Raw genomic sequence first — 12,205 nt, 5'->3', positions numbered from 1 at the left:
AGAATTAGTGAGTTGTATGATCCATCCTGTGATGTCTCCTACTCTAGGAGATAGGGAGAAGTAATTCTCAGCAGCATCCATGAGTTGATTGCCAAGACTCAAAATCCGAGTGTGCTGTACTCTAGGTGCAGCCCATTCTAGATAGAAAGTCTTCGTTCGGTAACCAAAGATCCAATTCAACTGAGGTTTTGCCCAGTGAGGAGTCTGTGGTGTTACCTTAAGAAAACAATAGCAGCTCGCCTGTGTGTGTCAGCACTGTTGACCAGCACAGGGAAGGTCAAGAAAAGGATCACAAGGATTTCCTTTCCCTTCTGGATTGGAAGGCTATTGAGTTTGCTCTCAATCCAAACCTTCCTCCATCCTTGGACCAAGAACTCATGACATCAGTGGCGTTGCTACGCCCCTGGGATTCAAAAACTAATCTGTGGCGCAGGTACTGCAAGCTGGCGTGTGGAAGCGTCAGTTGACCTTCACTGCCCACTACCTGCAAAGATGTAACCCACAGGAAAATGGAGACCTTTTCCATTGGTCCTGTGGTTGTCACACAACAAATGGTCTAAACATCTCAAGCTCCTTGATGGACAAGTAGCAGAGGGTTGAGGGCTGAGGTTATCCGGGTGTATTGGGTAAGTCTTAAGAACTCTAGGTTTTGTACTTGAGTTCCTATGTTAAAGACAAGCCACACTGTTAGTATCACTCACACACAAGCTTCTGCAGGCCACTATCAATGCATTACCTCATATCAGTACTTGATTTTAAGGAGGGTAGGGTTCCTTCTATTATTGATCACAGATCGAAATAGAGAAACCCGTGTCATGACCAAGGTCAGTTGGTGAGGACTTCCTCCCTTCTAAGAGTAAGTCACTCCTGTGAATAGCGGAGGGTTTGTATTTGCGCCGGAACAAATAACAAATTTGGAAGTAATTTGTATTTTTCCTAGCATACACCCCTAAAGCTATGTATGCAAATTGGCCTGCCACCCTGACCCCGAGTAGTCCTGCCATAAAGCAAAGTGGTTACTCAGCCGAGAGATGTGAGTGAGCGGGGTAGCCAGTCTACCCCCATCCGCTACACTAAAAATTATCATGGCTCGTCTTTCAGCTTCGCCGAAAGTAATACCCCTATAAATAGCTTCAGGTTTGTGTGCTAGGAAAAATACAAATTACTTCTAAATGTGTTACTTTTCTTTAAGGTTATTTTTTTTTTTAATCTCTTACAGATACTTTTAGTTAGCCATTTGATGGAAGACAAAGGAAATGATTCTTTGGAACACCCAGTAGTAGGAGTACACGAGTCCAAGAATTTTATGTCAAAGGAATCGACTTCACATGAATTAGAGAGCTATGTCACTGAAAAGTCGGTTGGAAAATCTTATGAAACCTGGAGTCCTTATATAGACGTCAAAATTGTATTTGACTGGGAGGCTGGAGTGCGTGTAGCCAGACTGGTTAAGTCTCCTCACGGAAGTAATATCCTAACCAAGTTTCAGGTAAATATTTTTTTTCCTTGTCACAGTTTTTATAATGAAAAGATTTTCTTATTTCAGGAAATTATCTAGTTATTTACAAACTTTATGACTTGAAACAAAGTATATTCAGCCCTTGGTCTTTGTAGATTCCACTTTTGTGAACCGTATAATCCATTATAAAAAAAAGTCGTGTATTCGTGGTTTCACAATAAGTACGCAGCCCAACAATTTCAAACTGTCTGTGCTCTTGTCCACCCCATCTGCTTTGCACTTTTTCTCCGCACAGTGCAACTCTTATCTCATGCTGACTTGGCCTCACTCTAGCATCGTCTCTCCTTGTGTATGCATCTCCCACTTTAGTCCTCTTTGTGAAGTCACCTTATAATCTTAAAAACCTGTAAATATCCAGTTTGTTTACTATACATATAATGATTTTAGTAAAGTGTGATACTTACATTATACTACCTCACACACCAGGGTTAATGGCTCAAAAGTTGCCTCACGCTTCTCATTTATTGCTCAGAACTTCGTACGTAAACGGTTAGTGTGGTAGTATTGATAATATTTCTTTCAATTTTTATTGTGTGTATATTCAGTGTGTATTAGTGTTATTATTTTATTAATTACTGTACACTACTGTATAAAAAATACTATACTTAACAGTAGTAGGCTACTTGTACAGTGAGTTGGAACAGTGCGAGTTGATCTGCAAAAAACAGCTAACACTTAATTATGTTTCCTTAGCTAATTAAGCTGCACTGTAGTTATTGTGATGTACATATATTGCAGTCATATACACTAATATATCAACAAATAGGAAGAACAGTGTTTTGTTGATACAGTACATATAAGTGTGGGGATGACTCGTGTTATGTGTACCGTAGTCTTCCCCTGTAATGTACTAACAATGGTTATACTGTACTGTGATAGAAATCAAATAAAAACAAGAGAGTACAGTATAATGGGTTATCTAGTGTTTTAGTCGACTGCACGTAAGTATTGGCAGCGAGTTGGTAGGTTATGAGTGGACCCACCTTAGGGCTGCAAGCATTTATGGATTCTCACTTTTTATGCCTGTTTCTGTTACCTAACCCCTGCAAATAAGGAGGGCTGACTGTACTCTAATATCCATCGCATTCGTTTGGCTAATCCCACAAAGGGTTTCTCTGTTGAAATATGAATTATTATATAAATTTACTCATTCTCTTTCAGGATGAATTTTCTACGATTTTAAAAGTTGCCCTATTCTTTGATATGTTGATTCAATCCTAATATTTATATTTCTGATTGTTGCATATTGGTAGATGTGTTTTTTATTTGATGTAGAAATTATGTTTGTTCCGTAACTGGAATACAAACCATGCTATTTATTAGGGGTTATACTTTCGGCGGAGCTGAAATGACAAGCCATTAAAATTTAGCGAGGGTTAACTACCCACACCGCTAGTTAGCGGGGGGGTAGCTTGCTACCACTCCCGTTCACACATCTGTGATTTACCTCACTTTACTTTTGGCTCGGATGGAGAGCGGTTGTTTCCGCTCCCCCTCCTCTCCTATTCTGGACTGCTATAAATTTTTGTCTTTTAACTTACTTTTTCTTATACATGTATATATATAAAAACATTCTTAATGTTTATGTATATATATATATATGTATAGAAATGTGATAAGTTTCCTTTTCAGTGTTTTTGCTGTGCGTGTGATACACATACGACAACGACACTTGCGTACATTAGCACCGGAACAAGGCCAGCACAGTTCCACGTCGTGGGGAACGACCTCTCCCTCTCTGGTCCATCGGTCTCCCTGTCGGCATATAACCGTTAACTCAGCCGCCGCAGGGGAATCATCATCACCTGGACCCTTTTCATTCAACTATTGTCTTCGCCTTTTCCCTTTTCCTACGGGAAACATGGATTGCTGAGCGAAGGGAATGTGGCCTCTCAGAGATTGAATACGGTCTTTCTCTTGTCAAGGTCGTTCACCTTTCAACAACAGTGTACTATTGGGAAGAGCTCCTTTCCCGTTCGTGGGTTAGGTTGCGCTTCCGATTGTTTGTCTCAATTATTTTTAGTGAAATTATAATTGTATTTTCAACTTTTCAGCTTTTCTCCGTGAGGAATATTTCCCTTCGGAGGATCAGTGGTTCTCACTATTAGTGAATATTCTTAGCTGATTTAAATAATTGTAATTCTGTTTTTATTACAGTTACTCCGCTCCACCCTTCTCCCGTGGATGTCGACTGGGGAAGGAAGGGCGCAATACTTATTTTTATGTTGTTCCCTCGGGGTTCCTCTTTGGAGTTCCTCCTTAGGGAATTTTTCTGTTAAATAATTAATTTTTATTTTTTCCCAGTTAACTATGCAGTCTTCTTCGTTCGTCTAAGAGTACCGATGAAGCAGAGCTGTTCTGTTCATGCCGAGAGAATCTGCTGTCCCTCAGAGGACGTCGTCATGGGCGTCATCCCTTCTCTTAGAAGTATTCCCGTGACATGACCAGCACTTCAGACCATCTTAGAACGCTAAACAGGAAGTTCGCCTCCAGGGGTTGGACAACTTCCCTTCCGAGGAAAAGTTTCCTCCCCAGGTGTGAGGTTGTTTCTCCCTTCCGAGAGAGAACTTCCCACATCTTAATAAATTCATCGTCTCCGACTGCTGTTGCTGCCTTCGCCCAGACTTCTCTCCCCTCTTGCTGAGTCTCTCTGCCTTCAGGGGCGGAGCACAGTCTTGGCAAGTCTATTCTACGAAGTGTTTACCTCTCTCGTTCGCGAGGGAGGCCACTCATAGAGACTCCTCTTCGGAGGATCGCTACTGTTGAAGGTCAGCTTGCTGATCCACCGGCCCTCACGGGCATCATCAAGTCTCTTCTACGAAGTGCTCACCTCTCTGGTTCGCGAGAGAGGCCACTCATAGAGACACCTCTTCGGAGGATCATTCTGGTCATCAGTTCCTGATCATCCTACTAGCAGACCTACCAGCAAAACCTTGCGCTGCAACTTAGTCCGTGGACTTCGGTCCTGGACTCTTCTATGGACCTTTCACGGTTGCCATCAGCGGATGTTCGCCCTTCCAAAGGGAACATCCCAGTTCCTGATCGTCCTACCAGATGACCTGCCGATCTACCATCGCAACCTTATGCTGCTGGTAGTCCTTTGGACTTCGGTCCTGGACTCTTCCGCAGACCTTTTACGGTCCCCATCGGTGGATGTTCGCCCTTCTAAAGGGCACATCCCAGTTCCTGATCGTCCTGCCAGCTAACCTACCAATCTAACAACGCAACCTTGCACCGCTGTTAGTCCTTGAATTTCGGTCCTGGACTCTTCCGTGGACCTTTTATGGTCTCCATCATGGATGTTTGCCCTTCCAAAGGGCTCATCCCAATCGTCCTACCAGCTGACCTGCCGACCTACTAGCGCTACCTTACACTACAGTTAGTCCTTGGACTACGGTCCTGGACTCTTCTGAGGATCACCAGCTCCCTCCTGCAAGCATTATCATGCTCACCATTGCTTCCGTGCGCGCGCGCTTACGGTCTTTCGCGCGCGTGCGCCAACGGTTTTCCGCGCGCGAGCGAGCCCCAATGGTTTTCCGCGCGCGCCCCGCGCGCAAACGGTCTTGCGCATGCCAAGCAGTCTTGCACGCGCACCAGCAAACTTCCACGCGCGCCAATGCACCCACCCTTACGCAACCAGTCACGCTTCGGCGCATTCTAGGGAGACTGCACAAAACTACACAGTGCCTTACTGCGCGCCAGCGCTCTCATATCCAGCACCCTTCTGCTCACTAGCGCTCTCCAATGCGTCAACTCTTCAGAAAGAACCAGCACTTGCCTGTTAGCGCTCTTCTGCGCATTCACCGGAAACTGCGCTTCAGAAGAAACTGAGCACCAGCCTCATCCTGTGTGCCATCGCACCAGTATTCTCCTGCACACTGGTGCAATAGGCAGAAAAAAGGGATAAAACTTTTTGGACAGGTCACCATTGCCCCATTCCTCTCCTCGCAAATGCATAACATGGCCTCCGGGAAAAGAGGAAAGAGGCTTCACAGAAGGATTCAAGATCCTGAAGATTCTATCTTCCTTGGGGAATCAAAACGGGGAATCCTTGGTCCCTGTCTCTTCTGAAGTTTCTTTTTCCCTTGACAGACCACCGTCAGCAAACAAGAAAGCATCAACAGACTGATCTCTAGATCACTGTTTGCTAATGGCTCGTTCACGGTTTGCTGATCGCTAGCTCGCCGATCACCAGATCGCCAATTGCTAGCTCAGCTTGATCATTGACTTCTAGTCCCTCCAATGACTAATGATCTCCGATTGCTAGCGTTCCAATTACCGATTGCTAGTCAATAACCAATCATCAGCTTGCTGATCAGGCAGCTCATCTTTCTTCTATCATTGAACTCAGCTCGCTGATCTCTGACCAGCCCATTGTCAGCTTGCTGATTTCTGACCAACCAGGAGGGACCATAGTCAGCTTGCTGATCTCTAGCTCACCGATCACCGGTCCGCGATCGATTGCTGATCATCAATGGTTTACCATCACCTACTGACTATCATTAAACCATTTTGCTGTCTCTCAGGGCTCTCAAAGCAGATTACCAACTCATTGGCTGACTGACCAGACTTTCATCTGCCTGTCAGTTACCATTCTCGGCTCAGACCGCCGATTCAGCGATCATCAGCAATTCGCCAGCAGTTCGTGACACGGACTTATTGGTCAACCTCTGCCCTTAGTTCCCTAGATCAGACGGTATACAACATACTTTTTGCTACTGGCCGTTCGTCATCACACTAAAGTGATCGGCAAACGATCGACAACCTTCATCAAAGGCTTGTCGACAGGGGACTACTTGCGAGCACTCTCCAACTGCACAGTAACCACGACACCCAACCGTTAACCATTGATTAACATTCGCCAGATTGTTTCTATTCTAAGGAATAGCATCAATCCCATCAGGGCACATGCTAGGGCTAAGCATTGCCTTCCTTCTGTTAGTTAAAGGAATTCTCTCTCAGGGAAGAATTCTTACACAGGGTATCGCATCTGATCCTTTACGCCATGAGTCAAGACCCCAGCGTCAACAATCTCCCATGCAAAAGGATCCGCAAGGAGCTGTCCCTTTGGGTCGATGTCCACACCATTTTGGGGTTCAAATAAGGGCTAAGACCTCAGGTCTTCATTTGCACACTGGACCTAAAGGACACATACTTCCAGGCCCAAACCATCCATCTAGGAAGGTTGGAATATTCAGTCTAGACAAACAAGAAACACCAGTTCAGGGCACTGTGCTTCGGTCTTTCCACTACACCCATCCTGGTCTCACAGGATTGGCTTCTGTCTCCTCTGTTTCGGGACGACTGACTGACCTTGGCAGACTCGGTGGCAACCTTGCATTAGCACCGGAACTTCTGAAGTCTTTTTACCAAGATCCAGTGATCAAGGTAAACCTGCGGAAGTCTTCTCTACTTCCCTCCCAGAAGACTGGTGTATCTGGGACTGATTCTAGACACCAATCCCTGCAAACTTTCTCAGTCGAGAATCTACAGAGCGATATAACCTTCTCATCCTTCCACACCCCTCGGACTTGATGCTGTGTGTAGAACACATCAAAAGAAGAGAGGAGGGATCATAATGCTGCACTACATGACCTCAACCTCTGGACAGAGTCCGAAAGTACCTTCACTTAAATCTCTTAAGAGATGAAGGCCAATTTTCCGGACCTTCAGCAGCATCATCGGTTCCTAACAGACCACTCAGTGATGTGATGGGCAACAGTACCACACACCACATAGAGGCTCACATCGGCAAGCAAGAAGGAACTTGCTCTTAGCTTCTTCCCATCTAACAGTATAAACACTAATATGGGCAAAATTCCATTTGGTGCCACTATCAGCCCGCTTCATTCCAGACTAGAGGAATATGCTCGCTGACAATCTGTGCACAGCATCTCAGATAAGGTATACTGAATGGTCTTTGGATCGCCTCTTAGCCAACAAAGTCCCGACTTTACGGGGTCCTCCAACTAGGGATCTGTTCGCAACACTCCTGAACCTCAGGCTGCTGTTGCTCTCCAGCCCTAGACCCCAAGGCTCTCTGGCAAAAAACAGGCCAACAACGGTGGGTACAACAATGATGTTTACATCTCGTCCCTGTTTTGTCTGGAGAAGGGCACTCAAGAAGGCTAGAACATTGGTCAGCCTCTCAAGGACTCTCCTAGCTCTGCTATAGCATTACGCAAAACGGTTTCCAAACCTTTTGCAGCTCATGATAGTCCAAGAGAACCCTCTCCACATCACAGACAACCCACTTCGACACCTACCACAAGCTATAGCTTTGCTATGATTGTACACCTGGAGACTACCCAGTACCTCTTTTGTGAAAAGGTTGTCTAGATATCTGAGGAATTCCTCAGCATCAGTCTACCAGGCAGTATAACATCTTGTGTGGTTGGTGTCATATAAAAGTGTCTCTCTCCACTCAATACCTCTATTCTAGCAATAGCGGAATCCTCGAGTATATACTAGAGGAAAAGACCCCCTATTCAGTTTTGACAGGTAAAGATGATCACTCAACCTTGATCCTTCACCTTCAAACTGAAGGACTTACAACTTGCCTTTCTCCAGTCGGAATTGAGACCTTCCTCTCGGAAAATGGTTCAAATTCTCCGATCTCTAATTCCACTTCATCAGGTAACAAATTTTCACCTGATTTAAGAAGACAATGTTCCTACACACTCTGACAGCAACCATACGAGTCAAGGAACTTCATGGTCTCTCTTTCCACATCGCCCATTAATGAGAAGGGCTAAAGGGAATGTTCAGTTTCGTCCCTGAGTATGTCGCCAGACACAGTCTCCAGAGGTGACGGATCCTACACGTCTCCACTCGGTAACGAACGATCCAGATCATCCGTTACTATACCCAGGGTAAGGTATAAAACTCTACCTCAAGAAAACGGCAACAGCCCACCTTGGTCCCTTCTCTTGTCATCAGCACTGGGAGAGACTAGAGGAGGATCACCAAAACATCATCTCAACATAACTACTCACGATGTCAGTGGCATAGCTATGCCCCTGGTCCTTCTTAGCAGATTACTCTGTGATGCAGGTTTTACAAGAAAGGATGTGAATGCTCCAGGTGACTTTCACAAATTTTCTCCTGCAAGACGTGACCCACAGGAACTCGATACGATCTCTATCGGTCCGGTGGTGGCTGCACAACAGTTGGTTGTATACCTCAAGCTCCTTATTGAACAAGTAGCAGAAGGTTGAGGGCACTGTTGCCTGGTTTTAGTCTGCGTGAATGAAAAGATTTGACTGGCTCTTATTCTTTTCTTCATCCTACCCTCTCGTGGGGAAAGCAGCATCCTGGTTTCTCTGCATAAGCTGACCTCAAACCACTGCAAGTAAACCATACTCCCTTGTGTAACTAGTATTAAGCTAATACTGTTGCGTCCCCATACCCTGGCGAGGTGGTATTGGGAAAGTCTTGGTTACATCAGGTTTTTCCTACAACAGACTCGGAATAACTTTACCTAGACAGTCACACTTCTGCATGTCTCAATACCCAGCTTGCGTAGGCCGCGGACCTTGCATAGCAAGGTTTTAGCGAGGGCAGGGACTCCTTATTTTTGAGTACTAACATACTCAGACAAGGAGTCCCTGGGTAAAGCCAAAAGCCAGATTGGCAGGGACGTCCACCCTTCCTTATGGGGGAGTCACCCTTAATAAATAGCGTAGTTTGTATTCCAGTTACGGAAATGACAAATTCATAGATAATTTATATTTTTCCTAACTATGAAACTAGCAGTGTGGGTAGTTAACCCTCGCTAAATTTTAATGGCTCGTCATTTCAGCTCTGCCGAAAGTATAACCCCTAATAAATAGCTAAGGTTTGTATAGTGAGGAAAAATACAAATTATCTACGAATTTGTCATATCAATGATATTATTTTTCATTAGATGTAGAAATTATGTATTAATGATGTTATGGAGATAAAATGTCTGGATAACGTACTGTTATCCAGAGTGATCATGTGATGTAATTTACCAACTTAACTGATACATCAACAAAAAATTTTTAGAGCATCTGAAATATGAAACATTGTTGGATATAACGATTCTGCTATCTAACAAAGTCTTCTCCCTTGTAATCTAGATGTCGCTTAGAGTGACTAGAATTGTGGTAATGTCAGGGTCAAGCTGCAGAAGGAATAAAGTAATTTAAGAAATTTGAGGCTCACGTGAGGAACTCTGTAATGACCAGAACCCTTACTGAAGGAACCCTATGTAATCATAATCACCCACCAGATCTGACTAATGAAGTTAGGTTGGTGCAAACAACCTGGCAGGCAAGTCAAACTTACTGCCCACGAGAGAAGGGTCGCTGGCCTTTGATAATAACAAAGGAAGTTGAATAAGTTAAAAACTAAAGCTGGAATTACACTAAGCTTTTTTATGCCTTAAGCAAGCCGTTGCTGCCCAAAATGGAAAGCATGAGAGCTTGTTGCTCGAGATACTGGCTTCCCGACGGGATGGGAAGTAGCGAGCACAAACCGTGAGCATGATGTTGGATGTAAACAAACAAGATGGCAGCTGCAAATATGACGTGCTCTTGCTTGGCAATCTTGGGTCAAACAAGCCTCAAGAGATAATAATAAAAATCTTTGTTCACCCTTTGGTTGTTGTAGAATTCTTCAATTCACGTAATATACCGATAATACATATTACTGCAAAAGTTAGAAAATTTCTTGGTTCCATGATATCAGGTGATCGGTTTCATTTAACTTTTTTCCTATTTGCTCCTTGAACCGCGAGATCGTAGTGTGACACTACGAAATTTTCGCTTGCTATCATTGGCTGGAGGTTGGTGAAAACCTCAAGCAAGAAATGACTACAGGTAGTGTAATTCCACCATAAGGAGATTGATCACTAACTTGGCTGGCAAGCGAGCATGGTGTGTAATATCTTCCATCACCTCTTCTATTGGTATTGAAAATAAAACCTTGTACTCCTTACTTTTTATGATCAAGGAATGTCCATTATCTAAAATGAACTGCCTGGACTAACCTACTTTAGTTAACTGGCAACCAAAGGTAATCGGTAAAGATATTGAACATTATCTGAAGTTAAAATTTTTAAATCTTTTCATATAAATTTCAAACCACGTAGGAAAAAAACTGTAATTCAGGAATAGATTGATAATCTGTCTAGTAGGGTAATGGGCATATTCAATAAATGGTCGACATCAGGCGTTGTCTGAGAAACGAGCTGGAGCTCAAAACTGAGTTCTTCTTGAAGGGGGGTACCCCTTGCCCGTAGAAAGGTTGCCCTCATCTCTGAGAGGTTTAAGAGATGGTACCGTTCATACTTTGACCAAAGCCCAAAAGCCGACTGTTACAGCAACCCCCCTCCCTGCTTTGGTGCATCTGGAGGGAAAATTCAATTTGGGGAAGGGCTAAGGAAGTCGACTCATCAGCGTAGATTCCATTTGTCAACCGTCTTTTCGGGCCTGTCTCCTGCCCGGGTCTCATAGAGACCTGCGAAATACTGTAAGGGGAGATTCTACTCATGTTCCTATTCGTGCCCCACAGGAAGCTGGATCTGAATGAATCCCATGCAGGCTTGATGAATCAGTGAGATGGTGACTTAAGAGACGTAACTACTGAAAGTGCGTTTTGTAGAGGGAAAACTTTTGTCATCCTCCTCATATGTTATCATCGATCTGCAGAAAAAATTCTACATGACAACGATGAATGTATCCAAGGGTACCTGTCTGATATGGAAGCCGGGTATCTTTAGAGGTTTACTTCAATCCTCCAATCTCGGTAAACTCGGGGAGAAGTCTCGGTGGTAACGAAGGTCAGCCGTCGAATCTGTTAGGATCAGTCCATCGTACTGATGTCTTCGGAGAACGAAGCTGATCCTGTCAAACTAGGTTGCCAATAGGGCAGATCTTCTCATGAGAACTCCTAGATGGTCGAAGACACTTCCTTGATAACAGCATTCCAGAATCTATGAGTAAGAGTCCTAGTGGTCGAATGTACCCAGGAAGCCCTGTGGACTAACTGCTTGTTTGAACGTATGCATTCTCCTTATTGAACAGAGTTTGAAGAAACTAACCTGTTCCAGGAGAAGAGAAAAGAACTTGAGAAAAGGTTTGGAGACCTCAATGAAAACATATTGTTTTGTCCGCAGATGTAACGGTTGAAACGGGAGTCTGAGTGGATGTTCAGAGCAGGTAGGAAAGAATCTGCAGTTCAGCTACTCCTCATTTCCTTTTCAGCGGAGAGAAGTAAAATGTCGGGGACTCCTGAAGATGACTTTTTCAGCAGAATCCTTGGTGTACTGGTCAACTGTAGAGGTGACACACCTCCCACAATTTTCTAGCTGAGGGTTTCTGAGAAATAAGGGTTTTCCTACTTGGATCATTCCACAGCCGGACGGAAGAAAAAGCGGATGTCTGCGGCTATGAAGGTTCCACCTTACGGGGAAATGGAAAAGGGTGGCTGCTTGTTTGGGTTCCTTTAAGGTAGGTCCTTCCTGAAGGGGAGATCGTCGGGAGTCGTCTTTCTGGCGAGATGTTTTTGGTGAACAGTGATTGCGGTTAGATCTCTGGGAAACAGACTTACGCTCGCGGGTGAATGAAGATCAGAATCTGATGGTCAGCGCTCTCGGGCCGGAGAACGAGAGGAAGAACCTCGACGAGGCGCTGGCCAACGGCAGGTTGGCGAGTGGCGATA

At 44.4% G+C, this 12,205-nt stretch overlaps 2 protein-coding genes across 2 annotated transcripts in view; one reads left to right on the top strand and one right to left on the bottom strand.

Annotated features, from left to right (window-relative positions):
* LOC137629537 (DNA repair protein RAD51 homolog 3-like) overlaps positions 1-12,205 on the top strand; it is a 62,646-nt gene that overhangs the window by 46,825 nt on the left and 3,616 nt on the right. The window contains exon 8 of the mRNA XM_068360952.1: positions 1,220-1,489. Coding sequence (XP_068217053.1) covers positions 1,220-1,489 — 270 coding nt within the window. The remainder of the gene's footprint in view (positions 1-1,219; positions 1,490-12,205) is intronic.
* LOC137629536 (zinc finger protein 883-like) overlaps positions 1,527-12,205 on the bottom strand; it is a 95,765-nt gene continuing 85,086 nt past the window's right edge. Inside the window, exon 6 of the transcript XR_011041529.1 lies at positions 1,527-1,863. The gene's annotated coding sequence lies outside the window, so the exon portion shown is untranslated. The remainder of the gene's footprint in view (positions 1,864-12,205) is intronic.

This window comes from Palaemon carinicauda, chromosome 37 (assembly GCF_036898095.1).
Source record: "Palaemon carinicauda isolate YSFRI2023 chromosome 37, ASM3689809v2, whole genome shotgun sequence".
NCBI classification, from domain to species: Eukaryota; Metazoa; Arthropoda; class Malacostraca; order Decapoda; family Palaemonidae; genus Palaemon; species Palaemon carinicauda.
Note: the sequence above shows the minus strand (reverse complement) of the source record. Positions and strands in the feature narration are given on the sequence as shown.